This window comes from Bubalus kerabau, chromosome 2 (genome assembly GCF_029407905.1).
Source record: "Bubalus kerabau isolate K-KA32 ecotype Philippines breed swamp buffalo chromosome 2, PCC_UOA_SB_1v2, whole genome shotgun sequence".
Classification (NCBI taxonomy): Eukaryota; Metazoa; Chordata; class Mammalia; order Artiodactyla; family Bovidae; genus Bubalus; species Bubalus kerabau.
The window spans coordinates 191379162-191402966 of NC_073625.1; the positions used below are offsets into that span (position 1 = coordinate 191379162).

At 46.4% G+C, this 23805-nt stretch overlaps 1 protein-coding gene across 1 annotated transcript in view; it reads left to right on the plus strand.

The window, feature by feature from the left end:
- The window catches only part of ADARB1 (adenosine deaminase RNA specific B1), a 112334-nt gene that overhangs the window by 87349 nt on the left and 1180 nt on the right, over window positions 1-23805 (plus strand). The window contains exons 12-13 of the mRNA XM_055569831.1: window positions 5009-5190; window positions 23166-23344. Of these exons, the coding sequence (XP_055425806.1) occupies window positions 5009-5190; window positions 23166-23344 (361 nt within the window). The remainder of the gene's footprint in view (window positions 1-5008; window positions 5191-23165; window positions 23345-23805) is intronic.

Here is a 23805-nt window from a genome sequence, read left to right on the forward strand (position 1 = left end):
AAAGGTGCTTCAGGGCCACCTTGAGAGGAGAGGTGGGGTCTCTGTGGACAGAGGCTCTGGAGCCAGGTCCTTTTGGGTTCTTATGGAGGCTTCACTACAAAGGCACCGTTGATTAAAAATCATGGCTGTTGGTATGGGAACTCAACCTCCAGCTGCTCTCCCCTACCGGGAGGTCAAGAAGGTGAGGCTGAAAGTTCCCACTGTATGTAATCAGTATTTGGCTCCACAGCCAACCAGCCCCTGTCCTCGGGTGGGTGACACAATCTACCTCATTAACATAGACACCTTATGGTTAATCACTTAGAAAGTTCCCAGGGCCTGGGAGCTGTGAGCCAGGAACCCCAGAAGAAGACCAAACATATATAAGAAAAATATATTTCTGATCATCTGAGTGGCCAACTGTACTTTTCTGATAAATCACAAGCTCAGTTACTGTAGCTTCATAGTAGGTCTTGAGGTCGGATAGTGAGTCCTCCAACTTGGTCTCCTGTGTTATGTGGGCTCTTCTGGCCTTCTGCCCTGTATGTAAGCTTTGGAATCAGCTTGTCAGCATCTGCAGAATACTGTGCTAGAGCCTTGATGGGTTTGTGCTGAGTCTGTAGCTCAGGTTGGAAAGAATCGAGTCTTCCTCTCCATGAACGTGGGCTATCTCTCTGTTCACTTAGTTCTTTGATTCTTTTGTTGGTTTTATAGTTTTCCATGTACAGGTCTTGTATTTTTGTTAGATTTGTACCTGTATTTAATTTTGGGAGGTGTTAATGTAAACAGTGTTGTGTTTTAAACTCAAGTTCCACAAGTTCATTGTTGGTCACAGCTGATTTTTGATAAAGGTTCAAAGCCAGTTCAGTAGAGAAAGAATAGTGTTTTTAACAAATGATGCTGGGACAACTGAACATCCCTATGTAAAAACAAACAAGTGAACTTCATATTTTGCACCATATACAAAAATTAACTGAAAATGTGTCATAGACCTAAATGCGTAAAAGTTATAGAAGAAAAGAGGAGAAAATCTTGGCCACTGGGATGGGTTATGTCTTAGCTGCAACACCAGAAGCACTCTCCTTGAGAGGAAAAAGATGGTGTTAGACGTCATCAAATTAAAAATAGCTTCTCTGAAAGACTCTGTTAAAAGAATGAGAAATAAAGTCACTGGCTGGAAGAAAATATTTATACATCGTACATCTGATAAAGGACCTATATCCACACTATGCAAAGACTTCTAAAACCAACAAGGGGGAAAAACAGTTTTTAAAATGGGCAAAATATTTTAATGGACACTTCACCAAAAAAGATGTCAGATTAGCACATGAGAAGCTCGTTAATCATGGGAGAGAGCTATGAGGGCACATTCTTCCCTCCAGGCTTAAAGCCCTGTCGGATACGGTGGGGACCCCAGGCCCTTTAGCGTCATTCTCCCAGGCTGGGAACAGACAATGCAGCCAACTGTGAAGACAGCTCATCTGTGTCTTAGATGTTAAAGGCATTTCTGGCCTGTGTTCCCTCCACTTTACTCCTGTTTCTGGAGAGAAATGGAAGCACTGTCCATGCAGACTCACCTGGAGTGATTGAAGCAGCTTCTCCATATCTGGGAGCAGCTCAAACGGCTGTCAGTCTTTAAACAGGGTTAAATGGGAGTATCTGTGCCTCGGGGCACTGCTCAGGCAAAGGAAAGAATAAGCTGTCATGTTCAGTCAGTGGTACGTGGACACATCGCAGAAGGACTGTGCAGCATGCCAGGAACCAAAGGAGTGCTTACCATGTGATTCCATTGCTGTAGATTTCTAGAACGTGACAGAATCAGGTCAGTGGTGGCCCAGGGATGGGGCAGAGCAGGAGGGGCAAGAGGAAGGCCTGGAGCAAGGAGGGAGGAGACTAGAGGGCTGGGAGTCGGGGTTTTGTTGTTTAGTTGCCAAGTCATGTCTGACACTTTGCAACCCCATGGACTGTGACCTTCCAGGCTCCTCTGTCCAGGGTATTCTCCGGGCAAGAATACCGGAGTGGGTTGCCATTTCCTTCTCCAGGGGATCTTCCCGACCAAGGAGGGTATTTACATGCTAGGACTCCCCAGATTCTGTGCTCTGACCCCAGGCAGGGCACTGTGCGTCCATCAAGCCTCAGCAACTCACAGAAGAAATTGCAGGGGAAGTTAGGAGATGGTCATAAGTGAACGACATAAAACACCACAGCTGAGAACAGGAGAACAAGTCCAAATTCTCAGAAGGGAGGGAAGGACACAGAGCAGACATTAGTACTCGATGCAGCAGCGATGAGCAGCGAACAGTCAGAAACCCAGAGTGCTGCTTTGAAAAAGGTAATAAAATTGGCAGACCTCTGGAAGTCTGACCAAGACAAAGGGTGCAGCCAAGTCAGGGGAGGAGGAAAGGGTGTCAGGATCTAGTAGGAATGGACACGTGCGCAGATGGCTGCAGTGAGAGTTACAGACACCATTAAAACCGAGATGACATAAAAGCTTTGTAGAAACGTGTATGTTCCTAAAATTGCTCAAGCATGTGTAAGAAATTTGAATGGAATTCCAAACATTAAGATAAAGAAAACCAGTCACGCCCTCACTCCCAAGAAGTAAATAAATTGGAGGAAATCAAAGAGGTTGCTGCAGAGAAAGAGGATGCAGCTCTTGCAGGAGACCATTGAGTGAGTTCTCTGCATTCTGGGGAGGTATCCTCTTCATACATACAGTCATTTCTACACATCAGGAAGGTGGGGAAGGATCCCAACTCATCCCGTATCCCCAGACCAAGCCAGGAAGGGAAACAAAATGACAGGCCGTCTTCTAATCTAAAACATCCATGTATATGCCAAATCTAACATTATTACTGATAGCTTGATTTTCTTCCAAATCTATAACTTCGATCAAAATCTCATCATTTTTTGTAGCACTTGACACTCAAGTGGAAAAGTCTCGCTGAGTGGTTAAGGCAGCAGGGCGTGGGTGGAGGACACTCCCAGCCCTGTCCTCTGGAATCTCCCTGCAGGTGATTAAATCCTTGGTCTTTGGTGATTCACTCAACCCCGGAAGTGGGGGCGGGGCTGAGCTCCCACCCTCTGATCTTTGGTGCCCCTGGAGGGCTGCCCCTGCCTCTGGCAGTCATGTGGACACCATGAACAGGGTCTGGGGGGCTGGCCTGGGTCTCACAGAGGGCAGGGCTGCCTCCCACAGACGGTTCCGGTTCCAGTTCCAGAGGGGTCAGGGAAGTGGGCGGGCTTTGGATGAGACCACAGTTGGGGGGTGGCGGTGCGGGGTCCTGGGGGCTCTCACCTCTGAGTGAATTCTGTTGACTGGGCCATGGGAGGGGGTAGCACAGCCTGTGCTGCGCGCAGAGCTGGGGAGAAAGCAAAGACCACCTGCCTGAGGGCAGCAGTGCGCACGACCATGCAGAGCCCTGTCCCCCACCGCCGCCGCCTCCCCCTCCCCCAGACACAGGGGGGGCCAGGGGCATCGGCTGTGGGCCCCCCTACCGTGGGGAGGCTGTAGGGTCACGGGGACAGCCAGTTTTCACAGGGGTTTGCTGGGGGCGGTGGGCTTGTATGGCACACATCCCACGAGTGTTTGCTGCTGGTCAAGTCGGCGCCTCCGTGTTCCCCGTGAGGCTCGCCCAGGGGAGCTGAGCCGAGTGGGTGGACCACTTCCCACCAGGGCCTCCGTGGAGCAATCGGGGCCTAGGATTCGCCTGCGAAGCATGTGTTCAAAATTAATGACTCGTAACTCGTATAAGTTTCTGCAAGAGCAGGGTTTTCAAGTTTGCCCCAGGAGGCTGAATTCAGCTTAATGGGGCCTAACCCCCCTGACAAGACTCTGATTTACATAAGAAAGGGCTCCCTGTGGGTTTTGTGTGCACTGAATCCTTCCCTACTGTTCCTTGCTAGATAGGAGGAACCCTGTGCTCTAATTTCCTTCTTAGAGGGTTGGGGGAGCCGAGGATTTGTCCAGTCAGCGCACACTGAGCTGTGAGGCCAGGTCCCTAAATGCTGGGATGTTTTAGTATGCTAAACAGACGAATCCCTCCCGCTTAGAGCCTGTTGATGGGAGAAGGTAGGGGACAGATGGTAAGATCTGCAGGGGTTCAGCAGAGGGGGCACCTAGTGGGCTCCAGTGGCAGCTGAGAGAAAGACTTTACACAGACCAAGGTGGGGGCACTGGGGACCCTTGGCTGAGGGCTGGAGCTCCACAGGGAGCAGAGGATGCTCATGCTGCTGGCTTGGGGAAGGGGTGTGAGGGAGAAGACCCCTGGATCCAGTGAGCTTTGCCCCCTGGGTGCTGGGACATGGACTCCCGAGGCCATGGAGGGCTGCTTTCCTGCTGTCTGTGGGGCTCAGAGCGGTGAGGCGGTGTTCGAGTTGTCATTGAGACGAAGCCATGGAGGGTTGGTGCTGTGACCTCACCCACACCAAATGCGGGGTCAGGATAGTCGATGCTGCTACCAGGGAGCAGGAAGAGACCAGTTTCCGTCCCTCTGGAGCTGCCATTTTTTATTCATTAGAAGTAATGAAATAAAGGTTTATTTTTTCTTTTGATTTTTCTCACAAGAAACGTGGCTCAATATCTTTTTAGAACTAATCTTCGGTAAATGTGTCATCTTGGGAAACATGGAGGCAAAAGATCGTTCCAGCATAAAATAATTAAGTAGATTTTTCTCTTTAGAATTTTAAACTAAGTCAGTTATTTAGTGAAAGTCGCTCAGTTGTGTCCGACTCTTTGCGACCCCAGGGACTATGCAGTCTGTGGAATTCTCCAGGCCAGAATAGTGGAGTGGATAGCCGTTTCCTTCTCCAGCAGGTCTTCCCAACCCAGGGATCGAACCCAGGCCTCCCACATTGCAGGCAGATTCTTAACCAGCTGAGCCACCAGGGAACCCAAGTCGGTTATTTAACTGCCTTTTAAATTGGTTAACACTTGTATGGAATGAGCAGCATGCCCACGTGAGCACGGCACTATGGAGGGCCCAGGCCAAAGGGACCCCACGCTGAGTGCCTCTTCCTTTGCCTCCAGGTGGAATGTGGTGGGCATCCAGGGGTCCCTGCTCAGCATCTTCGTGGAGCCCATTTACTTCTCCAGCATCATTCTGGGCAGCCTGTACCACGGGGACCACCTCTCCAGGGCCATGTACCAGCGCATCTCCAACATCGAGGACCTGCCCCCGCTGTACACCCTCAACAAGCCTCTGCTCAGCGGCAAGTACCCCCCCTTCCTGACTGCAGCGTGCAGGTCTCACGAGTAACACACCAGTGGGGGCTGCACTGAGGTGGGGGGGTGGCGGGGAGTGTTGGGCCATTCAAAAGGGGCGGAGGCAATGGATGGGTCGTTTAAGTGGGTCCCTCGAGGTTCCCCTCTCTTGCCAGTTGAAAACCTCGCCATTTACAGGGAAATTAGAGCCCAGACGCGGCACCCGCGGGCTTTCCTCTCACCCATACTCGTGCTGCTGAGTCCTGCGTCCACTGTAGAGGCTTGCAGGAGCCATGAAGGCTCCACTGGCCTCAGCTGCCCGAGATGATGCTAGGCCAGCCCACAGAGGACTCACGGCCACAGAGACGAGCTCTGCAGGAGGTCGGCCGTGGGGCTGTGTGCCCGTGGCAGGCAGTGGTGTCTCTCTCAGTGGGACGTGCACCCGCCTAGTGCGCCCTGGGTTACTGGTTGTTTATTGTTTTTCTTCTAGAATGTCAGTGGCTAGCAGTAAAGTGAACAAGAGCTTTTGAATTCAAGGGCCCTAACTTCTCAGTTCACCTTTACTTAAAAGGACACAGTTAAGGTATTTTTATCCTTTGGAAATCTCGCTTTACCTACTTTTAAAACTAGAACTAAAACCCTAACCGTGAACTAGAATGCCTCTTGGTGTGTGTGTTTTGCCGTGGTCTGTGGTCTTGCTACTAGCCCATCTCTAACTGAGAAAAGCAACGTGGAGCTTTGTTTGAAAGCATGTCTCTTAGAGCACATGGATCACACGGGAATGGAGAAAAAGTTGCTCCAAATTCAGTTTCACAGCTCTCTATTGTAAACCGTTACCTTCTTAGGAGAAAAAAGATAAAAGTAGACTGATAAAATCTGATGGTAAGTTGAAATTGTAGTGTCCCTACCGTTGAACGTACACTGGTAGATGTGAGCAGGTGTACTTGGATGTGTGTTTGGGTGCGAATCTCACACGAGTCAGAAAACAGTTTTCCTTGTCCGGTCTGTGCTTTGTGTGTGGGGCAAGCATGCTTTGATTCAATCAGCTGTCACTTGTCTAGAGTGTTGGCAGCCACTGAGAACATCATATGTGAGACGCGTGGCACCGGGGGCTCCTCGGGAGCTGCCTGTGCCCAGTTGGGTGGCTCTGGGTGTGTTGCTCCACCACCTGCTGAAGGAGTCCTGGGCGCTGACCGGCTTGCTCACCCATGAAGTCCGGTGTGCTTTGATCACGTCGTCCGTGTACAGAGTGCGTCTGGATCTATGAGCACCTGCTGGAGAACAGTGTTTCACCACGTATGTTTGTTAGAAACGTGAATTTACAAATAAGGAAGACCTGTTCTTCCCTCTTCCTCCCCAGTATTGCCCTGAGGCCCACAGACACCACGCAGGGCATCTTCACAGACAAAAGGATTCAAATAGGAGAAATCTGGAGGAGAGGGTGTCAGTGTCTCAGTAACGCAGGAGGTCACACTCCTTTCAAACGGGCCCATGGCACTGCCCTCAGCTTGCTCACAGGGAGTCCCCACAGTCAGTGAGTGGCCAGGTCCACCTGGGCTGTCCCCTCCCAGTCCTCCTGCTGCGCACACCTGGTGCACGGCTGTGTGCCTAGCAGGTCATGCCCTGTTCGTTGCTCTTTTTCACCTCATAGTTTATCGCAGGTCATTCCCATGTTGGAAAGAGAAAGCCATGTAACAGCCATGAGAGAACGGTAGTGTCTGAAGGGAGCGAGAGAAACGGACCTGAATGCCACACAGAGAAAGGCTGAGGTGACTGAATGAGGTTCCCTGGAAACTGGAGCAGATCTAGATGGACTTACTAAAAGGTTTATCAGCAGACTGTGTTTGAAAATGCCGTCGAGGTTAAAAATGAGAATTTTACTTGAATTTCAGCATGAAAAGTGTGTGTTTAAGAAAGAACTTCCTGGAGGTGAACCTTTGCCTTGGGCGCTCACGTGATGCGCTTTCCCATCCTCCTGAATGCTCTTGTCTCTCCTTTTCAGATTAGTTTCAAATCCAGCGCCTGCAAGTGCAGGGCAGCTCTGGCTCCTGGCTCTCCTCCACCGGCCCCGGGTCTGAGTCTCTCCCGGCCCCGCTTGCTGTCAGGCACACTGAGACAACTCAGCAAGGAAGACCAAGAGGCTTGACTGCCGTGGTCACAGCCAGGATGCCCGGGGTCGTGGGGTGAGACCCACTATGCCGATCTCACTGCCAACGGTGTCACAAAACAGTAACACACGGAGAAAGAGCGCAGGGTGTGGGGTGAGCGTGTGGGGCTCACCTACCGCCTGAACAAAAGCACAGGAAATGGAAATTTTAATGAAGCCCCAATCAGAAATAGATGATTCAATATCTGAAATTAAATAGCACTCTAGAAGCCATGGATAATAGACAGAATGACCCAGGAGAACACAGAAATGGTCCGCAAGAGAGAGTAATGGAACTCACCCAACCAGAGCAGCAGCCAGAAAGACAACAAAACAAAATAAAAATGAGTGGGACATATGGGGTCTCTGGGGTAACGTCAAATGTGCCAGCATTCATGTTGTAGGAGTTCTAGAAGGAGAAGGAGGGGTAAAAAGTGTATTCAAGGAAATTATGGCTGAAAACTTTTCAAACCTAAAGAAGGAAACAGATAGCCAGGTACAGGAAGCACAAAAAGTCCCGAACAAGATGAACCCAATCAAACCCACACCAACACATCATTAAATTGGCGAAAGCTAAAGAATTCTTAAGGCAACAAGAGAAAAACAAGGAGTTGGTTACATGAGATTCCTGGTAAGGCTTTCGGCAGCCAGAAAAGAGTGGCACAGGATATTCACAGGGCTGAAAGGGAAGAACGTACAACCCAGGATATGCTTCCCAGCAAGATTAGAAGAGGAGATGAAGAATTTCTCAGACAAGCAAAAACTAGAATTCCAGCAGTACTGAATGTACCCTAAAGGAATTATTGAAGGGCTTTCTCTAAATGGGAAAAGAAGTAAGAAAATATAGGAAAGAGAAAATCCCATTAGGAAGGCAAATATGGAGTAAGACGATCACTTAAATAATCCAGTATGTAATTAAATGACCGAAAAAATATAAAAGCAACTATGACTACGATAAACCATAAAGGAAAATAGACACATGCAGCCCAGCATTCACAGCAACACTGTTTACAGTCGCTAAGGTATGGAAGCAACCTAAATGTCCATCGACAGATGAATGGATAAAGAAGACGTGGTGGAATGTTACTCAGCCATAAAAAGAATGAAATAGCGCCATTTACAGCAACATGGCTGGACCTGGAGATTGTCATACTGAATGCAGTTAGCCAGACAAAGAAAGAGAAATGATATGATACTGCTTTTTGTGGACTCCAAAAAGAAACGATACAAATGAACTTATTTACAAAACAGACTCACAGACTGAGAATGAACATGTGGTTACCAAGGAGGAAGTGGGGGGAAAGGATAGTTAGGGAGTTTGGAGTGGACATGTATACACACTGTTACATTTAAAATGGATAACCAACAAGGACCCACTGTATATCACAAGGAACTCTGCTCCATATTCTGTAATGGCCTAATTGGGAAAATAAAGAAGAATAGATACGTGTTATGTGTATTAAAAATAAATGATAAGTTAAAAAAAAAAAAAAACCTGTGGGGCTTTCACAGAATTCACAGATAGAGATACATGAAATTCTGTTTCCTTCCTACTCCATTATTGTAGTTTTCCCCATAAAAGCTCATCTTAACAAAAGCAGCTGCTAATATTGAGTGATACTTCTCTGTACTGTATTAGTTGTGTCTTTGGGATAAGAAATTGATTATCTGACCTTAACATAGTGAAGACTTTGCAGGTGTGCCGCTTTCTACCTTAGGTAGTAACTTAGTTATGTAAACAGTGAGAAATAAAGTACAGGAATGTTGTAATTTGATTAGGAAAACAAAAAAATGAAAAAACTAGGCTTATTTATTTATATTTTCCATAGCAAGTTATGGATTAAAATGCTACTGTCTTAAATAATGCATTTTATAGTGAGTTTTGATATTATTTGTATACATATTCATAAACTTTTAACAGTGAGTTGATGGGAAAAGAAGTGACACTGAATGGAGTTATATATCATGATGCCTATATTTCTATCCAACGGCAGACATGCTTTTCAGCTTAGAACTCATAGAGTATGACAATTTCCATTCATAACAAAACAGATCAATCACAAAGAAATGAACATTTCCCCGTATTCAAACTTGGTTAATGTTTTTCACCCATTTGTCAGTTCTGAGAAATTAGAAATTAGTGTGAACCCCTAATATCTGTCTGAATGACAGACATTTTAATGTATATATAATCTTGATTTAACTATTTGTAAAACAACTTATATTGTTATCAGATATAGTAAATATTCAACCATAATTGACCAGAATAAAACAGTAAAGGGATAAGCATGGACGATGTAAAATATGATACCAAAAACACAAAATGTGGGGAAGAAGAGTGTAGAATGTAGCTCTTTCAGTGTGTTTGAACTTAAATGACTTATCAGTGTAAACCTAGTAGATATGATTATGGGTCAACATATATGAACCCCAAGGTAACAACAAATCCAAAACCTACAACAGATACACAAAAATCAAAAAGAAAGGAACCTAAGCATTGTTTTTGTTTAGTCACTCTTTTGTGACCCCATGGATTGCAGCCATACTACTAAAGAAAATCACCAAAGCATGACAGGAGAAGCAAAAAGAAGAAAAGAACATAGAAGAACTGTGAAAACAACTGGAAAACTAGTAACAAAAGGGCAATAAAAATGTACATATCAGTAATTACTTTAAGTGTTGATGGACTAAATACTCTGATTAAAGGACATAGGGTGGTAATTGGATAATAAACAGACCCTTCAATATGCTGCCTACAAGAGACTCACTTCAGGGTAAAACACAGACAGACAGAAAGGGGATGGAAAAAGATATATAAATAGAAACAACAAGAAAAAGGAGATAGCAATACTCATATCAAACAAAGTAGACTTTAAAACAAAGACTATTAACAAAGACAAAGAATGGTATTATATAGTGATAAAGGAAATCAATGCAAGAGGAAGATATAACATTCCTTAACCATGTATTGACTAGAGATGTATTAATACGCCTTTTGTTACCTGAATGTTATTAACCAGAGTGTTTCAATATTTACTTACATAACAAATCGCCAGCCACAGGCATTAGTTTCTGCAAAAAACCCCCAGTCAATAATATGTTAACATATACAGGAGCACCTAAATTTATAAAGCAAATACTAACAGATGTAAAGGAGCAAATTGACAACAATACAATAATAGATGACTTTAACATTCCACTGACATCAGTGGACAGATCAGAAAGAAAATCAGTAAGGCAAAGGTGGTCTTAAATTACAAATTAGACTAGTTGGACTTGATTGATATCTATAAGACATTATGTCCCAAACCAGGAGAACATACATTCTTTAAAGTGCACATGGAATGTTCTCCAGGATAGATTACATACTACATCACAAAACAGACTTCAGCAATCTTAGAGGGCAGAAATTATATCAGGTATTTTTTCTGCCCATAGTATATGAGACTAGAAATCAACTACTGATAGAGAAACAGAAAGAAAACAAATCTGTGGACACGAAACAACATGCTACTAAAGAAACAATGGGTCAGTGATGAAATCAAAGAGGAAATCAGAAAATAAATGAAAACGTAACACAACTTTCCAAAATATATGGGATGCAGCAAAAGTAGTACTAAAGGCAAATTCATGGCAATACAGCCCTTCCTCAGGTAAGAAGAAAAATTTCAAGTAAACAACTTAAGCTGCCATCTAAAAATTTAGAAAAAGAACAAATGATGCCCAAAGTCAGAAGGAAGGAAATAATAAAGATCAGAGAGAGATATTTAAACATAGTTTTAAAAAAGCAATAGAAAAGATAAACGAAACCCAGAGCTGGTTTTTTGGTACAGACACACAAAGTTGATAACTTTTAGTCAGTCTCATCACGAAGAAAAGAGAGAGGATCCAAATAAACAAGATAAGTGAAAGAGGGGAAATGGCAAAAAATACCACAAAAATACAAAAGATCATAAGAGTACTATGAATAGTTATATGCCAACAAATTGGACAATCTAGAAGAAATGGACAAATTTCTATAAGCACACAGCCTGGCAAGATGGAGTCAAGAATAAACAGACAATTTGAACTGACCAGTCACTAGAAGTGAAATTGAATTTGTAATTAGAAAAAAAAAAAACTAGCAAACAAAAGTCAAGACCTGACAGGGGAATTCTACCAAACATACAAAGAAGAACTTCCACGTATCCTTCTTAAACTATTCCCCAAAATTGAAGAGGATGAAACACTCCCAAACTGATTCTACGAGGCCACCATTGCCCTGATGCTAAAACCAAAGATGCTATAAAGAAACAAAACTTTGAGCCAATATCTTTGATGAATATAGATGGAAAATTCCCCAACAAAATATTAGCAAGCCAAATCCAGCAATACATTAAAATCCAGCAATTTGACCATCATGTATCATGGTCAAATTGATTTACTTCAGGGTCACAAGGATGGTTTAATGTTCACATGTTAGTCAATGTGATATATACCACATTAACAAAATGAAAGATAAAAATCATATGATCATCTCAATAGACTCAAGAAAAGCATTTGAAAAAATTCAACATGCATTCATGATTAAAGCTTTCATTAAAGTGAGCATAGAGGGAACATAGCTCAACTATATAAAGGCCATTTACAACAAACCCACAGCCAATATAATAATGGTGAAAAGCTGAAAGCTTTCCTATTAAATTCAGAAAGAACACAAATGGAAATACTCTTGCCACTTCTATTTAATACAGTTTTGGAAGTCTTCGCCACAGCAGTCAGACAAGAAAAAGAAATAGAAGCTACCTAGGTTGGAAGGGAAGAGGTAAAACTCACTGTTTGCAGATGATCTGATAATCTCTACAGAGAACCCTAAAGTCTCCACCCAAATACTATTATAACTAATAAGCGAATTCAGCAAGGTTGCAGAAGCCAAGATTACTATCAGTTCAGTTCAGTTCAGTCACTCAGTCGTGTCCGACTCTTTGCCACCCCATGAATCGCAGCACGCCAGGCCTCCCTGTCCATCACCAACTCCCGGAGTTCACTCAGACTCATGTCCATCGAGTCGGTGATGCCATCCAGCCATCTCATCCTCTGTCATCCCCTTCTCCTGCCCCCAATCCCTCCCAACATCAGAGTCTTTTCCAATGAGTCAACTCTTTGCATGAGGTGGCCACAGTACTGGAGTTTCAGCCTTAGCATCATTCCTTCCAAAGAAATCCCAGGGCTGATCTCCTTCAGAATGGACTGGTTGGATCTCCTTGCAGTCCAAGGGACTCTCAAGAGTCTTCTCCAGCACCACAGTTCAAAAGCGTCAATTCTTCGGCGCTCGCTAATAGTGGCTTCCCAGGTGGCGCTAGTAGTAAAGAACCCACCTGTCAGTGCAGGAGACGTAAGAGATGCAGTTTCAATCCCTGGGTTGGGAAGGTCCCCTGCAGGAGGGCATGGCAACCCACTCCAGTTTTCTTGCCTGGAAAACCCCATGGACGGAGGAGTCTAGCAGCACACAGCACACACACTAATAATAAAGTATCAGAAAGAGGAAATTTTAAAAGAATTCCATTTAAAATGCATTAAAAAGAATAACATACCTAGAAGTATTTTCTTCTAGGAGAAAAAAAATAAACTTAACCAAGGATCTGAAAGACCTGAAAATTATAAAGCATTGATGAAGGAAATTGAGGGTGATGCTCCTTGATTGGGAGTATTAATATTATTAAAATGGCCATTCTATCCAAAGACAGCTACAGATACAATGCAATCTCCATCAAAATGCCCATGACATTTTCCAGATCTAGATCAAATAATCTTAAAATTCTCTGGAACCACAAAAGACCCTGAATTGGCAAGACAATCTTGAGAAAAAAGAATAAAACTTGAGGAATCATGCTTCCTGACTTCAGACTATACAACAAAGCTACATTAATCAAAACAGTGTTGAATTGGCACAAAAAGAGATGCATAGATCAGTGGAACAGAATAGAGAGCCCCGAAACTAACCCACACACCTGTAATCAATTAATCTTTGAGGAGGGAAGCAAGAATATACAATAGAGAAAAGACAGTCTCTTCAGCAAGTGGTGTTAGGAAAGCTGGACAGCTGCCTGCAGTCAGTGAATTAGAACACACCCTCACACCATACCCAAAAATAAACTCAAAATGGTTTCTAAAGACCTAATTGTAAGAACTGAAACCATAAAACTCCTAGAAGAGAACCTAGATGGAACCCTCTTTGATAAAGGTCATAGCAGTATTTTCTTGGATCAGTCTCTGAAGAGGAAAGAAATAAAAGCAAAATTAAACAAATGGGACCTAATTAAACTTAAAAGCTTTTGCATAGCAAAGGAAACCATCAACAAGATGAAAAGACAACCTACCAACTGGGAGAAAATATTTGCTAATGATACAACTGATCAGAGGTTAATATCCAATGTGTACAAAAAGTGCATACAACTCAGTACTAAAAAACAAACAAAATTTGGGCTGAAATCCTGAACAGACATTTTTCTAAAGAAGACATGGATGGTCAACAGGAAGAGATGCCCAGAATCACTAGCTTTATTGCTGTTGTTCAGTCACTCAGTCGTATCTGATTCTTTGTAACCCCATGAACTGCAGCATGCCAGGCTTCCCTGTCCTTTACCATCTCCCCAAGTTTGCTCAAGCTCATGTCCGTTGAGTTGGTGATGCCATCCAACCATCTTGTCCTCTGTTGCCTCTTTCTCCTAGTGTCCTCAATCTTTCCCAGCATCAAAGTCTTCTCTAATGAGTCAGCTCATTGCATCTGGTGCCCAAAGTATTGGAGCTTCAGCAGCAGTCCTTCCAATGAATATTCAGGGTTGATTTCCTTTAGGATTGACTGGTTTGATCTCCTTGCTGTCCAAGGGACTCAAGAGTCTTCTTCATGACCACAATTTGAAAGCATCAGTTCTTTGGCGCTTAGCCTTCTTTATGATCCAACTCTTACATCCATACAAGATTACTGGAAAAACCATAGCTTTGACTTGGTTGGCAAAGAGATGTCTCTGCTTTTTAATACACTATCTAGATTTGTCACAACTTTCCTTCCAAGGAGCAAGCATCTTTTAATTTCACGGCTGCAGTCACCATCCACAGTGATTTTGGAGCCCAAGTAAATAAAGTCTGTCACTGTTTCCATTGTTTCCACATCTATTTGCCATAAAGTGATGGGACCAGATGCCGTGATCTTAGTTTTTTGAATGTTGAGTTTTAAGCCAACTTTTTCACTCTCCTCTTCGCCTTCTACCATTAGAGTTGTATCATCTGCATATCTGAGGTTGTTGATATTTCTCTCAAAAGTCTTGATTCCAACTTGTGATTCATCCAGCCTGGCATTTCGCATGATATACTCTGCATATAAGTTAAATAAACAGGGTGACAGTATACAGCCTTGACGTACTCCTTTCCCAATTTGGAACCAGTCTGTTGTTCCAAGTCTGGTTCTAACTGTTGAATCTTGACCTGCATATGTATTTCTCAAGAGGCAGGTAAGGTGGTCTGGTATTCCTACCTCTTTAAGAATTTACCACCGTTTCTTGTGATCCACACAGTCAAACTTTAACATAGTCTGTGAAGCAAAAGTAGATGTGTTTTCTGGAATTCCCTTGCTTTCTCAATGATCCATTGAATGTTGTCTATTTAATCTCTCATTCCCTTGCCTTTTCTGAATCCAGCTTGTACATCTGGACGTTCTCAGTTCGTGTACTACTGAAGCCTAGCTTGAAGGATTTTTAACATTACCTTGCTAGCATGTGAAATGAGTGCAATTGTACAGTAGTTTGAACATTCTTTGGCATTGCCATTTTTGCAATTGGAATGAAAACTGACCTTTTTCAGTCCTGTGGCCCCTGCTGAGTTGTCCAAATTTGCTGATATATTAAGTGTAGCACTTTGACAACATCATCTTTTAGGAGTTGAAATAGCTCAGCTGAAATCCCATCCCCTCAACTAGCTTTGCGGAGAAGGCAATGGCACCCCATTCCAGTACTCTTGCCTGGAAAATCCCATGGACAGAGGAGCCTGGTGGTCTGCAGTCCATGGGGTCGCTAAGAGTCAGACATGACTGAGTGACTTCACTTCACTTTTCAGTTTCATGCATTGGAGAAGGCAATGGCAACCCACTCCAGTGTTCTTGTCTGGAGAATCCCAGGGATGGGGAGCCTGGTGGGCTGCTGTCTATGGGGTCGCACAGAGTCGGACATGACTGAAGCGACTTAGCAGCAGCCGCAACTAGCTTTGTTTGTAGTGATGCTTCCAAAGGCCCACTAGACTTCACCCTCCAGAATGGCTCTAGGTGAGTGACCATACCATCAAGGTTATCTGGGTCATTAAGACCTTTTTTGTCTAGTTGTGTGTATTCTTACCACCTCTTAATATCTTCTGCTTCTATTAGGTCCATACCGTTTCTGTCCTTTATTGTGCCCATCCTTGCATGAAATGTTCCTTTGGTATCTCCAGTTTTCTTAAAGAGATTTCTGGTCTTCCCCATTCTGTTGTTTTCCTCTATTTCTTTGCATTGGTAACCTACGAAGGCATTCTTGTCTATCCTTGCTATTCTCTGGAACTGTGCATTCACTTGGGCATATTTTCCCCTTTCTCCTTTGCCTTTCTTCTCTTATTTTCTCAGCTATTTGTAAGGCCTCCTCAGACAACCACTTTGCTCTCTTGCATTTCTGTTTCTTTGGGATGATTTTGGTCATCCTGTACAATGTTAGGAGCCTCTGTTCGTAGTTCTTTAGACACTCTTATCAGATCTAATCCCTTGAATCTATTTCTCACTTCTACTGTATAATCATATGGGATTTGATTTAGGTCATACCTGAATGCCCTAGTAGTTTTCCCTACTTTCTTCAATTTAAGCCTGAATTTTGCAATAAGGAGCTCATTATCTGAACCATAGTCAGCTCTTGGTCTTGTTTTTGCTGACTGTATAGAGCTTTTTCATCTTCTGCCATAAAGAATATACTCAGTCTGATTTCGGTATTGACTATCTGGTGATATCTGTGTAGAGAGTCACCTCTTGTGTTCTTAGAAAAGGATGTTCGCTAATGACCAGTGTGTCCTCTTGGCAAAACTGTTAGCTTCTGCCCCACTTCATTTTGTACTCCCAAGTCCAAACTTGCCTGTTATTCCAAGTATCTTTTGACTTCCTGCTTTGCATTCCTGTCCCCTCGGATGAAAAGACCATGTTTTTTTGGTGTTAGTTCTAGAAGGTCTTGTAGATCTTCATAGAACTGTTCAGCTTCTTCAGCTTTACTGGTTGGGGCATAGACTTGGATTACTGTGATGCTGAATGGTTGCCTTGGAAATGAACTGAGTTCATTCTGTCATTTTTGAGATTGTACCCAAGTACTGCATTTAGGACTCTTTTTCACTTTGAGGGGTCCTCCATTTCTTCTAAGGGATTCTTGCCCACACCGGTAGATATAATGGTACATGGAGGACTTGAACCCTGTCTGAGGTGCCTCCTGTGGAGCTGCATGTTCTGTGTCTGTCTTGGGATCTGCTGCCCTGCCCTGCCCTGCCCAGATGTCCTTTTCCCCCTGCACCAGAGTTGGAGCTCCCCTCTCATCCTCAGGGCATGTTGCTTGGGGTGGGGGCACTTTCTCTTCCACCCACCAGCCCTGTTGTCCTTGGGATGAGGCTGGCTTGATCCCCTGTCCTCTGGGCCAGGTTGTCAGCAGCGTGCATTTCACCTTGTGGACCAGAGCACCCAGTATTTTGCCTAGGTTGGTGCTTTAAACACCCCCCACCCCAAGCTGGTGTAAGAAGGGGGTCTGATTTGGCCTGAGGTCCACCAGGTGGAGCCTACAGTCTCACGATCTGTGTCTGGGGTTGGGGAGCTAAAGACGACAGAATGGGTGTGTGTGGCCGCCTTGCCCTCACAGACTCATATTTCCCATTGGTTCCCACCCCCTCCATCAGCCCAGGGGAAGTGAGATGGACGTCCCCAGGGGCTCCACTCCAGGGGCTGCAGGCCAGGGACACACGGCCTGGCCGACGGACTGCGTGGCCATTACTGTGCTGTGCACTTGATTTCCTTCTCCTTTAGCTCTGCTCGGGGTTTCGTGTGTTTGCAGAATGAAGGCCACACTCAGTCCAGATTGTAACTACACGTTGTCCTGGCCATTTAATGAGTGAACAGTAGCCTCTGTAACAGGAGCCTTGGTCCCCTAGGCATCCATCACTCTTCACTGTGTGTGTGATGCATCTGATCACACCGTGTGTGGCACAGGAATCACCCTTACAAGGGAAGCAAGAGAAGTACCAGCACCACCAGCCAAGTTTCCTGTTTCCCTTGTGTCAGTTACTAGGCCAGTTCACAGTTTTTCATGCTTTTGCTCTAAAAGCTCTGACTCAGCATGCTGGATATACAGCAGCAGAGACACTCTCAGGACCACCAAGCTTTTGCTGCTTTTACTGTTTTATGCACAGTAGCCTGTGGTTAGCTCGTTACCCCAGTTCTCACTTTGCAGCCCCGGAAACACAAGCTCCTTCTGGGTGTCTGTCCTGTGGGGGTATTGACCCCACAGACTTATAGACAGGATCTCCTGGGCCCATATGGGCTCCCTGCCCCAAGAAAGTACATGGCTGGCCCTAAACCTTGGACTGCCTGCTGTCTGTAGCTTTATTTTCTCCATTCTTCCTAAAGATGGTAGTTTATTTAACTTAGAATATGAAAAATATTTATGGAGTTTCCCTGGTGGCTCAGACGGTAAACCATCTGCCTACAATGCAGGAGACGTGGGTTCGATCCCTGAGGTGGTAAGATCCCCTGAAGGAGGAAATGGCTACTCACTTCAGTATTCTTGCCTGGAGAATCTCATGGACAGAGAAGCCTGGCAGGCTATAGTCCATGGGATTGCAAACAGTTGGACATGACTGAGTGACTAGCACTTTCATGTGAAAAATATTTATACAGTTACTTAACCGACCATGTCTAGTTTTAATGTAAAATGTTGCAATTCTAAGGTTTAAGTATCACTGAAGAGTAACCGTTGATTTTGATCTTATGTCGAGGAGTCATGGAATTGCAAAAGAGAATAATATAAGCAAAAACAAGACCGAGAGCTGATTGTGGCACAGATCATGAACTCCTTATTGCCAAATTCAGACTTAAATTGAAGAAAGTAGGGAAAACCACTAATCATTCAGTATGACTAAATCAAATCCCTTATGATTATACAATGGAAGTGAGAAATAGATTTAAGGGACTAGATCTGATAGAGTACCTGATGAACTATGGACGGAGGTTCATGACATTGTACAGGAGACAGGGATCAAGACCATCCCCATGGAAAAGAAATGCCAAAAAGCAAAATGGCTGTCTGGGGAGGCCTTACAAATAGCTGTGAAAAGAAGAGAAGTGAAAAGCAAAGAAGAAAAGGAAAAATACAAGCATCTGAATGCCAAAGAATAGCAAGAAGAGATAAGAAAGCCTTCCACAGCGATCAATGCAAAGAAATAGAGGAAAACAACAGAATGGGAAAGACTAGAGATCTCGTCAAGAAAATTAGAGATACCAAGGGAACATTTCATGCAAAGATGGGCTCGACAAAGGACAGAAATGGTATGGACCTAACAGAAGCAGAAGATATTAAGAAGAGGTGGCAAGAATACACAGAAGAACTGTACAAAAAAGATCTTCACGACCAAGATAATCACGATGGTGTGATCACTCACCTAGAGCCAGACATCCTGGAATGTGAAGTCATGTGGGCCTTAGAAAGCATCACTATGAACAAAGCTAGTGGAGGTAATGGAATTCCAGTTGAGTTATTTCAAATCCTGAAAGATGATGCTGTAAAAGTGCTGCACTCAATATGCTAGCAAATCTGGAAAACTCAGCAGTGGCCACAGGACTGGAAAAAGTCAGTTTTCATTCCAATCCTAAAGAAAGGCAGTGCCAAAGAATGCTCAAACTGCCACACAATTGCACTCATGTCACACACAAGTAAAGTAATGCTCAAAATTCTCCAAGCCAGGCTTCAGCAATACATGAACCATGAACTTCCATATTTTCAAGCTGGTTTTAAAAAAGGCAGAGGAACCAGAGATCAAATTGCCAACATCTGCTGGATCATCGAAAAAGCAAGAGAGTTCCAGAAAAACATCTATTTCTGCTTTATTGACTATGCCAAAGCTTTTGTGTGGATCACAATAAACTATGGAAAAGTCTTCAAGAGAGGGGAATACCAGACCACCTGACCTGCCTCTTGAGAAACCTGTATGCAGGTCAGGAAGCAACAGTTAGAACTGGACATGGAACAACAGACTGGTTCCAAATAGGAAAAGGAGTACGTCAAGGCTGTATATTGTCACCCTGCTTCTGTAACTTATATGCAGAGTACATCATGAGAAACACTGGGCTGCAAGAAGCACAAGGTGGAATCAAGATTGTGGGGAGAAATATCAATAACCTCAGATATGCAGATGATACCACCATTATGGCAGAAAGTGAAGAGGAACTCAAAAGCCTCTTGATGAAAGTGAAAGAGGAGAGTGAAAAAGTTGGCTTAAAGCTCAACATTCAGAGAACGAAGATCATGGCATCCGGTCCCATCACTTCATGGGAAATAGATGGGGAAACAGTGGAAACAGCATCAGACTTTATTTTTGGGGGCTCCAAAATCACTGCAGATGGTGACTGCAGCCATGAAATTAAAAGATGCTTACTCCTTGCAAGGAAAGTTATGACCAACCTAGACAGCATAATAAAAAGCAGAGACATTCCTTTGCCAACAAAGGTCTGTCTAGTCAAGGCTATGGTTTTTCCAGTAGTCATGTATGGATGTAAGAGTTGGACTGTGAAGAAAGCTGAGCACCAAAGAATTGATGCTTTTGAACTGTGGTGTTGGAGAAGACTCTTGAGAGTCCCTTGGACTGCAAAGAGATCCAACCAATCCATTCTAAAGGAGATCAGCCCTGGGATTTCTTTGGAAGGAATGATGCTAAGGCTGAAACTCCAGTACTTTGGCCACCTGATGCGAAGTGTTGACTCATTGGAAAAGACTCTGATGCTGGGAGGGATTGGGGGCAGGAGGAGAAGGGGACGACAGAGGATGTGATGGCTGGATGGCATCATCGATTCGATGGACGTGAGTTTGAGTGAACTCCGGGAGTTGGCGATGGACAGGGAGGCCTGGCATGCTGCAATTCATGGGGTCGCAAAGAGTCGGACACGACTGAGCGACTGAACTGAACTGAAGTGATCCATTCATTCACAGAAGATTCTGTCCCATTACGAGATTCCCCACAAGTTGTACCTAAACAGATCCCCTTTCTTCCCCAAGCCACTCTTCCTGACTCCGTCCTCGAGAGGCTGTGGCCTTGAGTGCACCCAATGCTGGCCAGGGGACCTGCAGAACCGCCTGCACCTGCGCACATGTGCTTGGGACAGCTGCCCCAGGCCCAGCAGCTGATGAAACTGCGATGAAAGGCGTTCCCAGCTTGCAGGGTAGAAGCGGCCTGGGGGCAGAGGGTTGGCATCGAGGATGTGCTGCCCTGGGACACCCGGGACGAAGCCAGAGCTTCCTTGGTGGGAGTCCTGCCCACAGTGAGGCTCCCGTGCCGACAGCCAGACAGGGGCCAAGCGGGACTCTGGACTCTTGGTCTAGACAGACGTGGGTCCAGGCTCTCCCTGTACGCGCAGGCCCTTCCCAGAAAGAGGCTCAGGAGGCCATGCCAGCTGCCTCTGTTCATCAGCCAAGATGTTTACTCACAAACGTGAATGAATGGCCATCAAACTTCTGAGGAAAATAAACACAGAAGAGAGTGATCTATATGAGAAAACACAACTGAGAGAAAGTAATTCTGAGAACAGAGAGGGTGTAAGGAATAAGCCTTATTAATACGTGTTTTTAGTAAGTACAGAGATCACACGTTAATTCGAAGGTCTGGAAAGCACTTGTGTAACACATACTAAGGCAGGCAGCAGTGATCAGTGATGTGGTGTCGGGCTGCTGGTGGCTGCCGTGGCGGAGGAGCAGGGATGGGGCAGACTCTGGGGCCAGAGGCTCAGTTTATTGAGGGTTTGCTCACTCTGTGAGATGTCCGATAATTTAGTTAAAACATTTATGGAAAGTGAAATCATTCAGGGCTCATGTCTTAGAATGAAAAAAAAAACGATTCAGCAGTTTCACGGAGAAGGCAGAAACCTTGAAAAAAACCATGAAGATTTTCTCGGAACTGGGTCTGTCTGCCTAGCGGCTGTCGAGTCCCCCAGGCGAGCTGGAGGCAGGCTGCTGGGGAGCAGCGGCCCTGGGCACCGGTGGGGGACTGCACAGGGGACTGGCCTTGCTGGGCGGATTCTGCAGGCGGGTGCTGTGTACACCTGAGGAGACAGGCGGGTAGACGGGCTGGGGCTGCAGGAGAAGCCACCGGAGGCCAGGACCAGTGCACCTCTGCTCTGTGTGTGCGGTGATTCTCCACTCGGCCCCACCGGGGGCTCTCACCCCTCCCGTGAGGCTCTTCACTGCCTCTGGGAGGAGGGCGTGCAGCCAGTCAGGCAGCTGGACCCCCCGCGTGGGGCTTGGACAAAGCCCTCAGAGGTGGCCACTGTAGCCAGGAGGACTTGTGAGTCAGAACGATTAGCAGGGCCAGGCAGTTCTGTGGGCAGATGACTCGAGGGGACGTGTACCTCTTATTCTGTACTCTTTCCTGGGGACAAATCATCATTTTTCAAGTGTTCACTTGCTGACCTGAAGTCAGCCTGGCAGTCACCTCAGAAGGGCAGGTGACCCAGGGTGGAGTGCTCCCAGCACGAGCTCCTTTCCAGTGCCCAGTACCTATCCTCTGCTGTGGCAATCCCGCCCTCCCCCGCCGACTACCTGGGGAAGACATACTGGGCAGCCAGCCCGGGGGTTCCATTGTGGGGTCTGTGTAAAAAACCCGGGTCTTCAGGAAGCTCCACCCAGTACTATCCAAGTGTGAATTCAGACGCCAGCACCCACCAGGCAGTGGAGGGGCAAAGGGGAGGCTGAGCACAGTGGGCACCCACTCCTCCCCTGCATGTCTGGGGGAGGGGGCAAGGACATCACATTGAACACATATTGTCCCTTGAAATGAATCCCTGAGATTGGTGGCCTGTAAGCATGAATTTTCCCTGTTCCTTCTCATGCTGCTTTGCCCTGAAGAAGTGAGGCTTCTGAGTGAGGCCTGGGTGCCATGGGCTGCCTGGACCTGCTGCCCTGGCTTTAACACTCTGTGCAAGGGGGAGGAGGTGGTCACCAAGAGTGAGGAGCCCCGGGGGAGCTCCCTGAGGTCCGGTACTGCCACCGTAAGCCAGCTCTTGTTGCAAGCACTCTGGCCTGTGTCTGGGTCCATGGGGTTGCGTCACTCTGCCCATGGTGGGCACCTGCATTCAGTCCCCAGTGACCCGAGGGCATCCACCTGTCAGCTCCACAGCACAAGCCTCTGGCTGGTTAAGACAAGAGACTTGTACCCTGCTGAGAAGGCACCGACATTCGCTAAGAGGCGAGTTTGCTGGGTCTTGAGTGTCATGCGTGTGGGGAGGGATCTGAACCTGCCTGGCCCTGGCGGAAGGGCCCAAGCACAAACATGCTGAGGTGCACAGCCACATGGCCCCTGAATTAACCTGGAAACAGAGCCCATCTGCTCCTGGATGTCAGCAGTTTTGGCCCCAAGGGAACTCAGTGCATGAAGTCTCAGGTTTTGGGGTTTCTGTGGACCTGCTTGCCTCCCCACAGGGGCGAGTTTCTGAGCTGCATCACTGGACCGAACTGAGCTGCTGGGAGGGCGGATGTGCCCGGCTGACGACCGTCAGACCTGTCCCCACAGCACCCGTGTCACTTTCCCCTTCTCGTTCCATTCCAGGCATCAGCAACGCGGAGGCGCGGCAGCCAGGGAAGGCCCCCAACTTCAGCGTCAACTGGACGGTGGGCGACTCGGCCCTTGAGGTCATCAACGCCACCACGGGGAAGGACGAGCTGGGCCGCGCCTCACGCCTGTGTAAGCACGCCTTGTACTGTCGCTGGATGCGTGTGCACGGCAAGGTACTGCCCAGACCCCCGCTCACGGCCGCCCTCCCTGTGAGGCGCCCAGACCCCCCCCACCCTGTGAGACGCCCAGACCCCCCAGCTCATGGCCACCCTCCCTGTGAGGTGCCCAGACCCCCCTGCTCACAGCCACCCTCCCTGTGAGGCGCCCAGACCCCCGCACTCATGGCCTCCCTCCCTGTGAGGTGCCCAGACCCCCCCACTCACGGCCACCCTCCCTGTGAGGCGCCCAGACTCCCACCCGCTCGCAGTCACCCTCCCCTGTGAGGCGCCCACACCCCCATCCGCTCGTGGCCACCCTGCCCTGTGAGGTGCCCAGACCCACCCCGCTCGCGGCCACCCTGCCCTGTGATCCCTGTGAGGCGCCCAGACCAGCCCCCCCCCCCCCGCCCTGTGAGGCGCCCAGACCCCCCCCGCTCGCGGCCACCCTCCCTGTGAGGCACCCAGACTCCCGCCGC